At 42.3% G+C, this 18,473-nt stretch overlaps 1 protein-coding gene across 1 annotated transcript in view; it reads right to left on the minus strand.

Moving 5' to 3' along the window:
- The window catches only part of DEPDC5 (DEP domain containing 5, GATOR1 subcomplex subunit), a 336,582-nt gene that overhangs the window by 232,655 nt on the left and 85,454 nt on the right, over positions 1–18,473 (minus strand). Inside the window, 1 exon segment of the mRNA XM_053702000.1 lies at positions 2,355–2,452. Coding sequence (XP_053557975.1) covers positions 2,355–2,452 — 98 coding nt within the window.

An 18,473-nucleotide genomic window follows, 5' to 3' on the forward strand; every position in this document is an offset into this window, starting at 1 on the left:
GAGAAAGTTAAAGGAAAAATCTCACGGCTTGAATAGGTGAAGCGGTTGCAGCGCTGATGCCGAAAATGTTGGCGTGTGACGTCACAGCTCCACGATGCAGGGCGGAGGATTAGGCTGAATGAAGCAAGCTGACAGCAACGGCTTGAGAGAAAATGACAATCCGGTAACAAAAGATGTAGGCTGGTTTCAGCAAGAAAAAGATTAGTGAATCCACAAAAGAATAATTTAGGTTGAAATCCAAAGAGGTAAATTAGAGCTCAGTTTGAATCACACTATGGTCAGTGGAAAACAATAACAAGCAAAGTGGAGAGGGGGGAGGAGGCTTAAATAGCATAGCAGGTAAATTGATCAGAGAATTAAAGGGATATACACAGTACAAGTAACTGGTTATTATTAAACAATATGTAAACGTGACAGCAGGTTCCTCTGGGATCTTAGGTTCCGGAACCTCCAGAGTAGCAAGCACCTGCCGCAGCTGAAAACGCAAATTTTCCATCCTAAACCCATAACCAGGCTCCTCCGCAGGAGGCTTAGATGACACGGACTCCGACCCAGAAGGGAGCTCCTCCAAAGAGTCGGAGTGGGCCTCGTCCTCGTATAGAGCCTTTGGATCTGCCATCAGCGAGGATAAACCCTGGGCCAGGCCGCCCTGATACACCCTACGCTTGCGCTTAGCAGAACGTGGTAAGGCATGGATCACCTTGGAAACTGCCGATTCCAGTTAGTCCGCAAAGTCTGACAGCGAAGGAATCTCTCCCAGTCGGAGATGAATGCAGGGAACGCACCTCACAGGATGAAGAACCCTCAGGGGTGGACGGCTCAGTAGTACTAGACATCCTTTTGCTGTTGTAACTTTATCAAGGCATGTGGAACATAGTTGAGCAGGCTTATCTACCAGAACCTCCTCACAATAAACACAGGAATGAGACTTTATTAAGGAAGGAGAGCCTTCCAACGCGTCAGAGTCCTCCATCGCTTGCGCACTTGGTTAGACTAACTTATTTTATTAAAAAGGCATCTTTTTACCACCAATGGCCGGGGCACTCACCACCTCCTAGGACCCGAACTACAGAAACCGCTACGTCTCTTGCACCACAGATCAACAGGAAGGATAGCCACACCCAGTCGCATGGAATGCCTGGCAGGACCGCCCCTGCACTAGGGAAAAACGTGCCTAAAAATGGCTGTGCAAGTTTCCCCAAGTTCCACACATTGCCAGAGCCTCATCTCGCACATAACACAGCAATGACACAATAAACAATATCATGTATAAACCCCCCCTGTTCAATAACCCCCTTTCCAGGAATATTAACCCTTGATTCTGTAAAAATAAAAAGGCACCACACTGTGACCCTGTCTTTTTTATCATTATTAATAAAAAAATTAAACAATCTTACCAGAATCTACGCCGTGGAACAGGAACACGGCCCTTCAAGCATGACAGGTTAGTAGCCTCGCTCCTGACATGGACTTGAGTGAAGAAATCAGGCAGCAAAACTCGTCAACGCTGATTGCTTATGGAGCGGTTATTATAAGCCAGGATGGTTTCGCAGAAAGACTCTCCCTGCATCTCCGGACTCAAACTTTCGCCCAGGCCCTCACTGAGGGCTGACAGGACTACTTAAAACTCCAGTACCACTGCGAAGAGTACTACCCTCCATAAGAGACTAATCCACAACTCCGGCACTTCTCTGCCATCCTCCTGTAACGAAAGGCAAAGAATGACTGAGGGATGAGGGAAGTGGGGGAGGTATTTAAACCTTTGGCTGGGGTGTCTTTGCCTCCTCCTGGTGGCCAGGTTCTTAATTCCCAACAGTAGTGAATGAAGCCGTGGACTCTCCTCCCCTTTAAATTGAAAGCTAATTTCTAGTATTTTTCGCACACTTTTCAAGAAAGCTGGGAACACTGAATGTATGGAACACAGATGTATTTCTGATTCACATAAGAGAATGAGCTATTGTTTACTATAGTGGTTGTGTTTATAATTGTCAGTAGAGGTTGCCAATTGCTAAATGCCAATGGGTTATCAGAGTTTGTGTCTCCTAGTTTGAATCAAATTAAGAATTTATATTACTTTACTGAGAACTCAGCGCCATGTATTACTATAAGACAGTGGTAACAAACTCTGGTACATGGGATTACTATACATAATTATTTGGGGTGCTGGACTTGCCTGACAAAAGAACCTCTAGAGAGTAGCTACATAAGTAGGTTCTGGGAGTCCAAGTTATTAGAACTTGGCTGTATAAAAATGTTCATAGATTTGTGTAAAAAGGAGGCAGATGTGGTTATCTTTAATTGGCTGCAATAACATGACTAATCATTATTTTTTTAAAAAAAACAACTGCTGTCACCTGTAGTTTGGCATTTCTGCCCATTCATAGCTGTGCTGCAGAATTCCTCTGTACTCCCACAAGAGCCAGTGTCTCCTGGTGCACGAGAGCCCCCATGTCTGCAGAAAACACATAGGGGTAAAGTAGTACAGCTCAACAGGTTTATGGTAAGGGTTTAAGTACATAGAGTTGAGATTGCAGTATACAGTTAATATGTGTATACAGGAACAAGTGCCGTGAAGAGAATGTCTGTACAGAAAGAATAAAGTACATACTTGTATGCATAAGGTTAGTGCATGCCAGGGTCCAGGTAAAAATCCTAAAGCCTAAATGTACCCTATATTAAAATCAAATATGAGCTAAATAGGGCAATGAATAGGAAAGTAAATTTGACAGAGCCAGGTAAAGCCATTTTAGACAAGTTTGTGTGATATGTGATTCATGTACTCCCATTCATTTTAATGTGAAGTCTCTATCAACTCACGAGACTGGTCAATTTTAAGGAACTACATATGGCAGAATTTACCTGTAAACACAAAACCCAGAATATTAATCTGGAAAAGTATCCAGATTCAGCACTCTTTAGTTTAATTGTTCTAGCTTAATCATTCTCCAATAATTAAAACTTAAAGGGACAGTCTACACCAGAAGTTTTATTGTTTTAAAGGATAACATAGTAACATAGTAGATAAGGTTAAAAAAAGACAGAAGTCCATCGAGTTCAACCCATACAAATCTAAAATACTTACAAAAAGCTCCAGTTAATCTTAAATAATCCCACTAAAAGGTAACCCATTTAATACTAGCAATCATATCCATGAATTTTGTTTCTAGACAGAAATGTATCCAAACCATTTTTAAATGTATCTAGGGTATTGGCCTTCACTACCTCCTTTGGTAATGAGTTCCACAATTTTATTGCTCTTACAGTGAAAAAATGTTTCCGTTGCAAGAGATTAAATCTCCTTTCCTCCAACCTTAAATTGTGACCTCTTTTCACAAACAATTTTCTTGGAATAAACAGAGTTTCTGCCATCTCTGTATATGGACCTTGAATATATTTATAAAAAACAGAATTTATGTTTACCTGATAAATTACTTTCTCCAACGGTGTGTCCGGTCCACGGCGTCATCCTTACTTGTGGGATATTCTCTTCCCCAACAGGAAATGGCAAAGAGCCCAGCAAAGCTGGTCACATGATCCCTCCTAGGCTCCGCCTTCCCCAGTCATTCGACCGACGTAAAGGAGGAATATTTGCATAGGAGAAATCATATGATACCGTGGTGACTGTAGTTAAAGAAAATAAATTATCAGACCTGATTAAAAAACCAGGGCGGGCCGTGGACCGGACACACCGTTGGAGAAAGTAATTTATCAGGTAAACGTAAATTCTGTTTTCTCCAACATAGGTGTGTCCGGTCCACGGCGTCATCCTTACTTGTGGGAACCAATACCAAAGCTTTAGGACACGGATGAAGGGAGGGAGCAAATCAGGTCACCTAGATGGAAGGCACCACGGCTTGCAAAACCTTTCTCCCAAAAATAGCCTCAGAAGAAGCAAAAGTATCAAATTTGTAAAATTTAGTAAAAGTGTGCAGTGAAGACCAAGTCGCTGCCTTACATATCTGATCAACAGAAGCCTCGTTCTTGAAGGCCCATGTGGAAGCCACAGCCCTAGTGGAATGAGCTGTGATTCTTTCAGGAGGCTGCCGTCCGGCAGTCTCGTAAGCCAATCTGATGATGCTTTTAATCCAAAAAGAGAGAGAGGTAGAAGTTGCTTTTTGACCTCTCCTTTTACCAGAATAAACAACAAACAAGGAAGATGTTTGTCTAAAATCCTTTGTAGCATCTAAATAGAATTTTAGAGCACGAACTACATCCAAATTGTGCAACAAACGTTCCTTCTTTGAAACTGGATTCGGACACAAAGAAGGCACGACTATCTCCTGGTTAATGTTTTTGTTAGAAACAACTTTCGGAAGAAAACCAGGTTTAGTACGCAAAACCACCTTATCTGCATGGAACACCAGATAAGGAGGAGAACACTGCAGAGCAGATAATTCTGAAACTCTTCTAGCAGAAGAAATTGCAACCAAAAACAAAACTTTCCAAGATAATAACTTAATATCAACGGAATGTAAGGGTTCAAACGGAACCCCCTGAAGAACTCAAAGAACTAAATTGAGACTCCAAGGAGGAGTCAAAGGTTTGTAAACAGGCTTGATTCTAACCAGAGCCTGAACAAAGGCTTGAACATCTGGCACAGCTGCCAGCTTTTTGTGAAGTAACACAGACAAGGCAGAAATCTGTCCCTTCAAAGAACTTGCAGATAATCCTTTCTCCAAACCTTCTTGAAGAAAGGATAGAATCTTAGGAATTTTTACCTTGTCCCAAGGGAATCCTTTAGATTCACACCAACAGATATATTTTTTCCATATTTTGTGGTAGATTTTTCTAGTTACAGGCTTTCTGGCCTGAACAAGAGTATCAATGACAGAATCTGAGAACCCTCGCTTTGATAAGATCAAGCGTTCAATCTCCAAACAGTCAGTTGGAGTGAGACCAGATTCGGATGTTCGAACGGACCTTGAACAAGAAGGTCTCGTCTCAAAGGTAGCTTCCATGGTGGAGCCGATGACATATTCACCAGGTCTGCATACCAAGTCCTGCGTGGCCACGCAGGAGCTATCAAGATCACCGATGCCCTCTCCTGATTGATCCTGGCTACCAGCCTGGGGATGAGAGGAAACGGCGGGAATACATAAGCTAGTTTGAAGGTCCAAGGTGCTACTAGTGCATCTACTAGAGTCGCCTTGGGATCCCTGGATCTGGACCCGTAGCAAGGAACCTTGAAGTTCTGACGAGAGGCCATCAGATCCATGTCTGGAATGCCCCACAATTGAGTAATTTGGGCAAAGATTTCCGGATGGAGTTCCCACTCCCCCGGATGAAATGTCTGACGACTCAGAAAATCCGCTTCCCAATTTTCCACTCCTGGGATGTGGATTGCAGACAAATGGCAGGAGTGAGTCTCCGCCCATTGAATGATTTTGGTCACTTCTTCCATCGCCAGGGAACTCCTTGTTCCCCCCTGATGGTTGATGTACGCAACAGTCGTCATGTTGTCTGATTGAAACCGTATGAACTTGGCCTTCACTAGCTGAGGCCAAGCCTTGAGAGCATTGAATATCGCTCTCAGTTCCAGAATATTTATCGGGAGAAGAGATTCTTCCCGAGACCAAAGACCCTGAGCTTTCAGGGGTCCCCAGACCGCGCCCCAGCCCACCAGACTGGCGTCGGTCGTGACAATGACCCACTCTGGTCTGCGGAAGCTCATCCCCTGTGACAGGTTGTCCAGGGACAGCCACCAACGGAGTGAATCTCTGGTCCTCTGATCTACTTGTATCGTCGGAGACAAGTCTGTATAGTCCCCATTCCACTGACTGAGCATGCACAGTTGTAATGGTCTTAGATGAATTCGCGCAAAAGGAACTATGTCCATTGCCGCTACCATCAAACCTATAACTTCCATGCACTGCGCTATGGAAGGAAGAGGAACAGAATGAAGTATTTGACAAGAGTTTAGAAGTTTTGATTTTCTGGCCTCTGTCAGAAAAATCCTCATTTCTAAGGAGTCTATTATTGTTCCCAAGAAGGGAACCCTTGTTGACGGAGATAGAGAACTTTTTTCTACGTTCACTTTCCACCCGTGAGATCTGAGAAAGGCCAGGACAATGTCCGTGTGAGCCTTTGCTTGTGGAAGGGACGACGCTTGAATCAGTATGTCGTCCAAGTAAGGTACTACTGCAATGCCCCTTGGTCTTAGCACCGCTAGAAGGGACCCTAGTACCTTTGTGAAAATTCTTGGAGCAGTGGCTAATCCGAACGGAAGTGCCACAAACTGGTAATGCTTGTCCAGAAATGCGAACCTTAGGAACCGATGATGTTCCTTGTGGATAGGAATATGTAGATACGCATCCTTTAAATCCACCGTGGTCATGAATTGACCTTCCTGGATGGAAGGAAGAATTGTTCGAATGGTTTACATTTTGAACGATGGAACCTTGAGAAACTTGTTTAGGATCTTGAGATCTAAGATTGGTCTGAATGTTCCCTCTTTTTTGGGAACTACGAACAGATTGGAGTAGAACCCCATCCCTTGTTCTCCTAATGGAACAGGATGAATCACTCCCATTTTTAACAGGTCTTCTACACAATGTAAGAATGCCTGTTTTTTTATGTGGTCTGAAGACAATTGAGACCTGTGGAACCTCCCCCTTGGGGGAAGCCCCTTGAATTCCAGAAGATAACCTTGGGAGACTATTTCTAGCGCCCAAGGATCCAGAACATCTCTTGCCCAAGCCTGAGCGAAGAGAGAGAGTCTGCCCCCCACCAGATCCGGTCCCGGATCGGGGGCCAACATCTCATGCTGTCTTGGTAGCAGTGGCAGGTTTCTTGGCCTGCTTACCTTTGTTCCAGCCTTGCATTGGCCTCCAGGCTGGCTTGGCTTGAGAAGTATTACCCTCTTGCTTAGAGGACGTAGCACTTGGGGCTGGTCCATTTCTGCGAAAGGGAAGAAAATTAGGTTTATTTTTGGCCTTGAAAGACCTATCCTGAGGAAGGGCGTGGCCCTTGCCCCCAGTGATATCAGAAATAATCTCTTTCAAGTCAGGGCCAAACAGCGTTTTCCCCTTGAAAGGAATGTTAAGCAATTTGTTCTTGGAAGACGCATCCGCTGACCAAGATTTTAGCCAAAGCGCTCTGCGCGCCACAATAGCAAACCCAGAATTTTTCGCCGCTAATCTAGCCAATTGCAAAGTGGCGTCTAGGGTGAAAGAGTTAGCCAATTTGAGAGCATGAATTCTGTCCAAAATCTCCTCATAAGAAGAATCTTTATTGAGCGCCTTTTCTAGTTCATCGAACCAGAAACACGCTGCTGTAGTGACAGGAACAATGCATGAAATTGGTTGTAGAAGGTAACCTTGCTGAACAAACATCTTTTTAAGCAAACCCTCTAATTTTTTATCCATAGGATCTTTGAAAGCACAACTATCTTCTATGGGTATAGTGGTGCGTTTGTTTAGAGTAGAAACCGCCCCCTCGACCTTGGGGACTGTCTGCCATAAGTCCTTTCTGGGGTCGACCATAGGAAACAATTTCTTAAATATAGGGGGAGGGACGAAAGGTATGCCGGGCCTTTCCCATTCTTTATTTACAATGTCCGCCACCCGCTTGGGTATAGGAAAAGCTTCGGGGGGCCCCGGGACCTCTAGGAACTTGTCCATTTTACATAATTTCTCTGGAATGACCAAATTCTCACAATCATCCAATTTAAATTTAAATGTAATCACATCAGGTTCAGCTTGTTGAGAAATTTTCCCTGAATCTGAAATTTCTCCCTCAGACAAAACCTCCCTGGCCCCCTCAGACTGGTGTAGGGGCACTTCAGAACCAATATCATCAGCGTCCTCATGCTCTTCAGTATTTTCTAAAACAGAGCAGTCGCGCTTTCGCTGATAAGTGGGCATTTTGGCTAAAATGTTTTTGATAGAATTATCCATTACAGCCGTTAATTGTTGCATAGTAAGGAGTATTGGCGCACTAGATGTACTAGGGGCCTCCTGTGTGGGCAAGACTGGTGTAGACGAAGGAGGGGATGATGCAGTACCATGCTTACTCCCCTCACTTGAGGAATCATCTTGGGCATCATTTTCTCTAAATTTTGTGTCACATAAATCACATCTATTTAAATGAGAAGGAACCTTGGCTTCCCCACATACAGAACACAGTCTATCTGGTAGTTCAGACATGTTAAACAGGCATAAACTTGATAACAAAGTACAAAAAACGTTTTAAAATAAAACCGTTACTGTCACTTTAAATTTTAAACTGAACACACTTTATTACTGCAAATGTGAAAAAGTATGAAGGAATTGTTCAAAATTCACCAAAATTTCACCACAGTGTCTTAAAGCCTTAAAAGTATTGCACACCAAATTTGAAAGCTTTAACCCTTAAAATAACGGAACCGGAGCCGTTTTTATATTTAACCCCTTTACAGTCCCTGGTATCTGCTTTGCTGAGACCCAACCAAGCCCAAAGGGGAATACGATACCAAATGACGCCTTCAGAAAGTCTTTTCTATGTATCAGAGCTCCTCACACATGCATCTGCATGTCATGCTTCCCAAAAACAAGTGCGCAATAGAGGCGCGAAAATGAGGCTCTGCCTATGATTAGGGAAAGCCCCTAGAGGATAAGGTGTCCAATACAGTGCCTGCCGGTTATTTTACATAATTCCCAAGAATAAAATAATTCCTCAAAGCTATGAAGTATTAAAATATGCTTATATATCAATCGTTTTAGCCCAGAAAATGTCTACAGTCTTAAAAGCCCTTGTGAAGCCCTTTTTTTCTTTATGTAATAAAAATGGCTTACCGGATCCCATAGGGAAAATGACAGCTTCCAGCATTACATCGTCTTGTTAGAAATGTGTCATACCTCAAGCAGCAAAAGTCTGCTCACTGTTTCCCCCAACTGAAGTTAATTCCTCTCAACAGTCCTGTGTGGAAACAGCCATCGATTTTAGTAACGGTTGCTAAAATCATTTTCCTCTTACAAACAGAAATCTTCATCTCTTTTCTGTTTCAGAGTAAATAGTACATACCAGCACTATTTTAAAATAACAAACTCTTGATTGAATAATAAAAACTACAGTTAAACACCAAAAAACTCTAAGCCATCTCCGTGGAGATGTTGCCTGTACAACGGCAAAGAGAATGACTGGGGAAGGCGGAGCCTAGGAGGGATCATGTGACCAGCTTTGCTGGGCTCTTTGCCATTTCCTGTTGGGGAAGAGAATATCCCACAAGTAAGGATGACGCCGTGGACCGGACACACCTATGTTGGAGAAAGTAATCATGTCACCTCTCAAGCGCCTTTTTTCTTAAGAAAACAGACCCAGTTTGGCTAGCCTCTCCTCATAGCTTAAATTCTCCATTCTCCTTATCAGCTTTGTGGCCCTTCTCTGAACTTTTTCTAGTTCTGCAATATCTTTTTTTGCGATCGGTCCCCAGAACTGCACTCCATACTCAAGGTGAGGTCTTATCAGGGATTTATATAGTGACAGTTTCCTCCCTTGAATCAATTCCTCTTTTAATACATGCTAGTATCTTATTAGCCTTTGTAGCTGTTGCCCTGCATTGTGCACCCATCTGTAGCTTGTTATCTATTACTACTCCCAAATCCCTTTCCTCCTCTGTTTGGCTAAGTATTGTCCCATTTAAATAATACGTTGCCTGCTTATTTTTACTTCCAAAATGTAGAACCTTGCATTTTCCCGTATTAAATCTAATTTTCCATTTACCTGCCCATACTTCTAATTTTTGCAGATCCCTTTGTAACGAAAGTTCATCCTGCTCTGACCTAATGACCTTACTTAACTAAGTATCATCTGCAAAAATAGAAATATCGTTAATAACTCCTTGCTCCAAGTCATTTATAAAAATATTAAAAAGAACAGGGCCCGGTACTGATCCCTGGGGGATAGATAATCCCTTTATTACCCATTCCCCAGTTTTGCAGAACCAACACTGTTATATTAATACACTTTTTTACCTTTGTGATTACCTTGTATCTAAGCATCTTCTGACAGCTCCCTGATCACATGACTTTTTAGTTATTATCTATTGACTTGCATTTTAGCCAATTAGCGCAGTGTCTGCCACAAGCCACAGGCGTGATCACAATGTTATCTATATTGTTCACATGAACTAGAGGTTTCAATGTTATAAAGTATATTAATATAACAATATAACAAAGTTGGGGGATGGGTAGTAAAGGCATTATCAATCTTTTTAAACAATAACAATTTTAGTGTTGACTGTCCCTTTAAACCCTTAATGACAACTGACTTACCAGGTACGTCATGCATTAACAAGCAGTTAATGACAATGGACGTACCTGGTACGTCAGTTGTCTAACAGAGTGCTGGAAGTGATCACAATCACTTCCAGCAGCTCTGAGGGTATTGCAGTGATGCCTCGATATGGAGGCATCCTGCAATACCCCTTTACAAGACTCCGATGCAGAGAGAGCCACTCTGTGGCCCTCTCTGCACCGGTAGTGATGGTGCCTTTGTCCGGTGGGAGGAGGGAGCGTGTGTGCGTGCGTGCACGTGCGCGGGTGTGCGTGTGCACGTGGGCGCGCGTGCACGTGCACGTGCGCGCATTAGCCACACTGACACCAATGAAAAAGGAAGGGGAAAAAAAGTTATTTTTTTTTTTTTACATTTAAAAGGATCTGGGAGGGGGAGGAGGTGGGGGTGTTGTGGGGGGGCTGCTACACTACAGAAATAATTAAACATACAAATAAAAGTTATAAATAAAATTAAAATAGTTTGGTTTGTGGGGCCAAACTGGGTACTGGCAGACAGCTGCCAGTACCCAAGATGGCGGTAATTAGGTAGGGGAGAGGGTTAGAGAGCTGGAGGGGGGGATCAGGGAGGTTGGTGCTAAGGCAGGGGTCCATCACAACTAAAATATTTTATAATTTTTATTTAAAAAAAAAAACTCTTTTATTTAGTACTGGCAGACTTTCTGCCAGTACTTAAGATGGCGGTAACAATTGTGGGGTGGGGGAGGGAAGAGAGCTGTTTGGGAGGGATCAGGGGGTGGGATGTGTCAGGTGGGAGGCTGATCTCTAAAATTAACCCTGCAAGCTCCCTACAAGCTACCTAATTTAACCCCTTCACTGCTGGGCATAATTCACGTGTGGTGCGCAGCAGCATTTAGTGGCCTTCTAATTACCAAAAAGCAACGCCAAAGCCATATAAATCTGCTATTTCTGAACAAAGGGGATCCCAGAGAAGCTTTTACAACAATTTCTGCCATAATAGCACAAGCTGTTTGTAAATAATTTCAGTGAGAAACCTAAAATTGTGAAAAATGTAAAGTTTTTTTTTTTTTATTTGCTCGCTTTTGGCGGTGAAATGGTGGCATAAAATATACCAAAATGGGCCTAGATCAATACTTGGGGTTGTCTACTACACTACACTAAAGCTAAAATTAACCCTACAAGCTCCCTAATTAACCCCTTCACTCCTGGGCATAAAACATGTGTGGTGCGCAGCGGCATTTAGCGGCCTTCTAATTACCAAAAAGCAACCACAAAGCCATATAAGTCTGTTATTTCTGAAAAAGGGGATCCCAGAGAAGCATTTACAACCATTTGTGCCATAATTGCAGAAGCTGTTTGTAAATAATTTCAGTGGGAAACCTAAAGTTTGTGACAAAATTTGTGAAAAAGTGAACTTTTTTTTTTTTTATCGCATTTGGCGGTGAAATGGTGGCATGAAATATACCAAAATGGGCCTAGATCAATACTTTGGGATGTCTTCTAAAACAAAATATATACATGTCAAGGGATATTCAGGTATTCCTGACAGATATCAGGGTTCCAAAGTAACTAGCGCTAATTTTGAAAAAAAGTGGTTTGGAAATAACAAAGTGCTACTTGTATTTATTGCCCCATAAATTGCAAAAAAAGCAAAGAACATGTAAACATTGGGTATTTCTAAACTCAGGACAAAATTTATAAGCTATTTAGCATGGGTATTTTTTGGTGATTGTAGATGTGTAACAGATTTTGGGGGTCAAAGTTAGAAAAAGTGTGTTTTTTTCCATTTTTTCCTCATATTTTATCATTTTTTTTTAGTAAATTATAAGATATGATGAAAATAATGGTATCTTTAGAAAGTCCATTTAATGACGAGAAAAACGGTATATAATATGTGTGGGTACAGTAAACGAGTAAGAGGAAAATTACAGCTAAACGCAAACACTGCAGAAATGTAAAAATAGCCATTGTCATTAAGGGTAAGAAAATTGAAAAATGGTCCGGTCATTAAGGGGTTAAAAGGATACTGAATCCAATTTTTTTTCTTTCGTGATTCAGATAGAGCATGACATTTTAGGCAGCTTTCGAATTTACTTCTATTATCAATTTTTCTCTGTTCTCTTTGTATCTTTATTTGAAAAAGCAGGAATGTAATCTTACGAGCCGGCCCATTTTTGGCTCAGTACCCTGGATAGCGCTTGCTGATTGGTGGGTACATTTGGCTACCAATCAGCAAGCTGTACCCAGGTGCTGAAACAAAGATGGGCTGGCTCGTAAACTTAAAATTTCCCGCTTTTTCAAATAAAGATACCAAGAAAAAACAGAATTTATGTTTACCTGATAAATTACTTTCTCCAACGGTGTGTCCGGTCCACGGCGTCATCCTTACTTGTGGGATATTCTCTTCCCCAACAGGAAATGGCAAAGAGCCCAGCAAAGCTGGTCACATGATCCCTCCTAGGCTCCGCCTACCCCAGTCATTCGACCGACATTAAGGAGGAATATTTGCATAGGAGAAACCATATGGTACCGTGGTGACTGTAGTTAAAGAAAATAAATTATCAGACCTGATTAAAAAAACCAGGGCGGGCCGTGGACCGGACACACCGTTGGAGAAAGTAATTTATCAGGTAAACATAAATTCTGTTTTCTCCAACATAGGTGTGTCCGGTCCACGGCGTCATCCTTACTTGTGGGAACCAATACCAAAGCTTTAGGACACGGATGAAGGGAGGGAGCAAATCAGGTCACCTAAATGGAAGGCACCACGGCTTGCAAAACCTTTCTCCCAAAAATAGCCTCAGAAGAAGCAAAAGTATCAAACTTGTAAAATTTGGTAAAAGTGTGCAGTGAAGACCAAGTCGCTGCCCTACATATCTGATCAACAGAAGCCTCGTTCTTGAAGGCCCATGTGGAAGCCACAGCCCTAGTGGAATGAGCTGTGATTCTTTCGGGAGGCTGCCGTCCGGCAGTCTCGTAAGCCAATCTGATGATGCTTTTAATCCAAAAAGAGAGAGAGGTAGAAGTTGCTTTTTGACCTCTCCTTTTACCGGAATAAACAACAAACAAGGAAGATGTTTGTCTAAAATCCTTTGTAGCATCTAAATAGAATTTTAGAGCGCGAACAACATCCAAATTGTGCAACAAACGTTCCTTCTTTGAAACTGGTTTCGGACACAGAGAAGGTACGATAATCTCCTGGTTAATGTTTTTGTTAGAAACAACTTTTGGAAGAAAACCAGGTTTAGTACGTAAAACCACCTTATCTGCATGGAACACCAGATAAGGAGGAGAACACTGCAGAGCAGATAATTCTGAAACTCTTCTAGCAGAAGAAATTGCAACTAAAAACAAAACTTTCCAAGATAATAACTTAATATCAACGGAATGCAAGGGTTCAAACGGAACCCCCTGAAGAACTGAAAGAACTAAATTGAGACTCCAAGGAGGAGTCAAAGGTTTGTAAACAGGCTTAATTCTAACCAGAGCCTGAACAAAGGCTTGAACATCTGGCACAGCGGCCAGCTTTTTGTGAAGTAACACAGACAAGGCAGAAATCTGTCCCTTCAGGGAACTTGCAGATAATCCTTTTTCCAATCCTTCTTGAAGGAAGGATAGAATCCTAGGAATCTTAACCTTGTCCCAAGGGAATCCTTTAGATTCACACCAACAGATATATTTTTTCCAAATTTTGTGGTAAATCTTTCTAGTTACAGGCTTTCTGGCCTGAACAAGAGTATCGATAACAGAATCTGAGAAATCTCGCTTCGATAAGATCAAGCGTTCAATCTCCAAGCAGTCAGCTGGAGTGAAACCAGATTCGGATGTTCGAACGGACCCTGAACAAGAAGGTCTCGTCTCAAAGGTAGCTTCCAAGGAGGAGCCGATGACATATTCACCAGATCTGCGTACCAAGTCCTGCGTGGCCACGCAGGAGCTATCAAGATCACCGACGCCCTCTCCTGATTGATCCTGGCTACCAGCCTGGGGATGAGAGGAAACGGCGGGAACACATAAGCTAGTTTGAAGGTCCAAGGTGCTACTAGTGCATCCACTAGAGCCGCCTTGGGATCCCTGGATCTGGACCCGTAGCAAGGAACTTTGAAGTTCTGACGAGAGGCCATCAGATCCATGTCTGGAATGCCCCGTTTTAAAATAAAACCGTTACTGTCACTTTAAATTTTAAACTGAACACACTTTATTACTGCAAATGCGAAAAAACATGAAGGAATTGTTCAAAATTTACCAAATTTTCACCACAGTGTCTTAAAGCCTTAAAAGTATTGCACACCAAATTTGGAAGCTTTAACCCTTAAAATAACGGAACCGGAGCCGTTTTGAACTTTAACCCCTTTACAGTCCCTGGTATCTGCTTTGCTGAGACCCAACCAAGCCCCAAGGGGAATACGATACCAAATGACGCCCTCAGAAAGTCTTTTCTAAGTATCAGAGCTCCTCTCACATGCGACTGCATGCCATGCCTCTCAAAAACAAGTGCGCAACACCGGCGCGAAAATGAGGCTCTGCCTATGCTTTGGGAAAGCCCCTAAAGAATAAGGTGTCTAAAACAGTGCCTGCCGATATTATTATATCAAAATACCCAGATAAAATGATTCCTCAAGGCTAAATATGTGTTAATAATCAATCGATTTAGCCCAAAAAAAGTCTACAGTCTTAATAAGCCCTTTTTGAAGCCCTTATTTACAATCGTAATAAACATGGCTTACCGGATCCCAGAGGGAAAATGACAGCTTCCAGCATTACATCGTCTTGTTAGAATGTGTCATACCTCAAGCAGCAAGAGACTGCTCACTGTTCCCCCAACTGAAGTTAATTGCTCTCAACAGTCCTGTGTGGAACAGCCATGGATTTTAGTGACGGTTGCTAAAATCATTTTCCTCATACAAACAGAAATCTTCATCTCTTTTCTGTTTCTGAGTAAATAGTACATACCAGCACTATTTCAAAATAACAAACTCTTGATTGAATAATAAAAACTACAGTTAAACACTAAAAAAACTCTAAGCCATCTCCGTGGAGATGTTGCCTGTACAACGGCAAAGAGAATGACTGGGGTAGGCGGAGCCTAGGAGGGATCATGTGACCAGCTTTGCTGGGCTCTTTGCCATTTCCTGTTGGGGAAGAGAATATCCCACAAGTAAGGATGACGCCGTGGACCGGACACACCTATGTTGGAGAAATAGATAACCAAGATAACTAAGAAAAATTGATAACAGGAGTAAATTAGAATGTGCTTAAAATATCATGCTGTATCTGAATAATGAAAGAAAAAAACTGGGTTCAGTATCCCTTTAATATCACTTACATGAAAATTACAGTTGTTCAAAATATAACTATGGCATGCAATGTGATATAACTTTATATAGAAACATAAAATCTTTTGATGGCAGATAAGAACCATAGGCCTAACAAGTTTTCCCAAATTATCCTAAAAGTGTAAACTTATCTAGTTTGTTGGAAAACCTAATGCTTATCCCAGGAATTCTTGTATTCCCCCACAGTGTTTGTCATTACCACCTCTAATAGAAGTTTATTCCATGAATCAACCACCCTTTCTATGAAGAAGCAAATTACTACTGAACCTACTACCCTTCAGCTTGAGATCATGACCCCTTGTTCTGGAGTATTTCTTTTTATTAAAAATATTCACATCCTCAGCTTAACTGGTCCACTTAATATAAAATGTACTTTCATATCACCTCTTTCCCTTCTCTCCTCTAAGCTATATATATATATATATATATATATATATATATATATATATATATATATATATATATATATATATATATATATATATATATATATAACAAAATTTATGCTTACCTGATAAATTCCTAGTGTGGTCAGTCCACGGGTCATCATTACTTCTGGGATATTAACTCCTCCCCAACAGGAAGTGCAAGAGGATTCACCCAGCAGAGCTGCTACATAGCTCCTCCCCTCTACGTCACACCCAGTTATTCGACCAAGAACCAACGAGAAAGGAGAAGCCAAAGGGTGCAGTGGTGACTGGAGTATAATTTAAAAATTTTTTTTAGACCTGCCATAAAAAACAGGGCGGGCCGTGGACTGACCACACTACAGGAGAAAGGAATTTATCAGGTAAGCATAAATTTTGTTTTCTCCTGTTAAGTGTGGTCAGTCCACGGGTCATCATTACTTCTGGGATACCAATACCAAAGCTAAAGTACACGGATGACGGGAGGGACAGGCAGGCTCTTTATACGGAAGGAACCACTGCCTGAAGAACCTTTCTCCCAAAAACAGCCTCCGAAGAAGCAAAAGTGTCAAATTTGTAAAATTTGGAAAAAGTATGAAGAGAAGACCAAGTTGCAGCCTTGCAAATCTGTTCAACAGAAGCCTCATTCTTAAAGGCCCAAGTGGAAGCCACAGCTCTAGTAGAATGTGCTGTAATTCTTTCAGGAGGCTGCTGTCCAGCAGTCTCATAGGTTAACCGTATTATGCTACGAAGCCAAAAAGAGAGAGAGGTAGCCGAAGCTTTTTGACCTCTCCTCTGACCAGAATAAACGACAAACAGGGAAGACGTTTGTCAAAAATCCTTAGTTGCCTGTAGATAAAATTTCAGGGCACGGACTACATCTAGATTGTGTAGCAGACGTTCCTTCTTCGAAGAAGGATTAGGACACAAAGATGGAACAACAATCTCTTGATTGATATTCCTGTTAGTGACCACCTTAGGTAGGAACCCAGGTTTAGTACGCAGAACTACCTTGTCTGAATGAAAAATCAGATAAGGAGAATCACAATGTAAGGCAGATAACTCAGAGACTCTTCGAGCCGAGGAAATCGCCATTAAAAACAGAACTTTCCAAGATAACAGCTTGATATCAATGGAATGAAGGGGTTCAAACGGAACACCCTGTAAAAAATTAAGAACTAAGTTCAAACTCCATGGTGGAGCAACAGTTTTAAACACAGGCTTGATCCTAGCTAAAGCCTGACAAAAAGCTTGAACGTCCGGAACTTCTGACAGACGTTTGTGTAAAAGAATGGACAGAGCTGAAATCTGTCCCTTTAAGGAACTAGCGGATAAACCCTTTTCTAAACCTTCTTGTAGAAAAGACAATATCCTAGGAATCCTAACCTTACTCCATGAGTAACTCTTGGATTCGCACCAATATAAGTATTTGCGCCATATCTTATGGTAAATCTTTCTGGTAACAGGCTTCCTAGCCTGTATTAAGGTATCAATAACTGACTCAGAAAAAAAACGTTTTGATAAGATCAAGCGTTCAATTTCCAAGCAGTCAGCTTCAGAGAAATTAGATTTTGATGTTTGAAGGGACCCTGGATCAGAAGGTCCTGTTTCAGAGGTAGAGACCAAGGTGGACAGGATGACATGTCCACCAGATCTGCATACCAAGTCCTGCGTGGCCATGCAGGCGCTATTAGAATCACTGATGCTCTCTCCTGTTTGATTCTGGCAATCAATCGAGGAAGCATCGGGAAAGGTGGAAACACATAAGCCATCCCGAAGGTCCAAGGTGCTGTCAAAGCATCTATCAGAACCGCTCCCGGATCCCTGGATCTGGACCCGTAACGAGGAAGCTTGGCGTTCTGTCGAGACGCCATGAGATCTATCTCTGGTTTGCCCCAACGTCGAAGTATCTGGGCAAAGACCTCCGGATGAAGTTCCCACTCCCCCGGATGAAAAGTCTGACGACTTAGGAAATCCGCCTCCCAGTTCTCCACTCCCGGGATGTGGATTGCTGACAGGTGGCAAGAGTGAGACTCTGCCCAGCGAATTATCTTTGATACTTCCATCATTGCTAGGGAGCTTCTTGTCCCTCCCTGATGGTTGATGTAAGCTACAGTCGTGATGTTGTCCGACTGAAACCTGATGAACCCCCGAGTTGTTAACTGGGGCCAAGCCAGAAGGGCATTGAGAACTGCTCTCAATTTCAGAATGTTTATTGGCAGGAGACTCTCCTCCTGATTCCATTGTCCCTGAGCCTTCAGAGAATTCCAGACAGCGCCCCAACCTAGTAGGCTGGCGTCTATTGTTACAATTGTCCAGTCTGGCCTGCTGAATGGCATCTCCCTGGACAGATGTGGCCGAGAAAGCCACCATAGAAGAGAATTTCTGGTCTCTTGATCCAGATTCAGAGTAGGGGACAAGTCTGAGTAATCCCCATTCCACTGACTTAGCATGCACAATTGCAGCGGTCTGAGATGTAGGCGTGCAAAGGGTACTATGTC

The sequence above is a fragment of the Bombina bombina genome, chromosome 2 (genome assembly GCF_027579735.1).
Source record: "Bombina bombina isolate aBomBom1 chromosome 2, aBomBom1.pri, whole genome shotgun sequence".
NCBI lineage: Eukaryota > Metazoa > Chordata > Amphibia > Anura > Bombinatoridae > Bombina > Bombina bombina.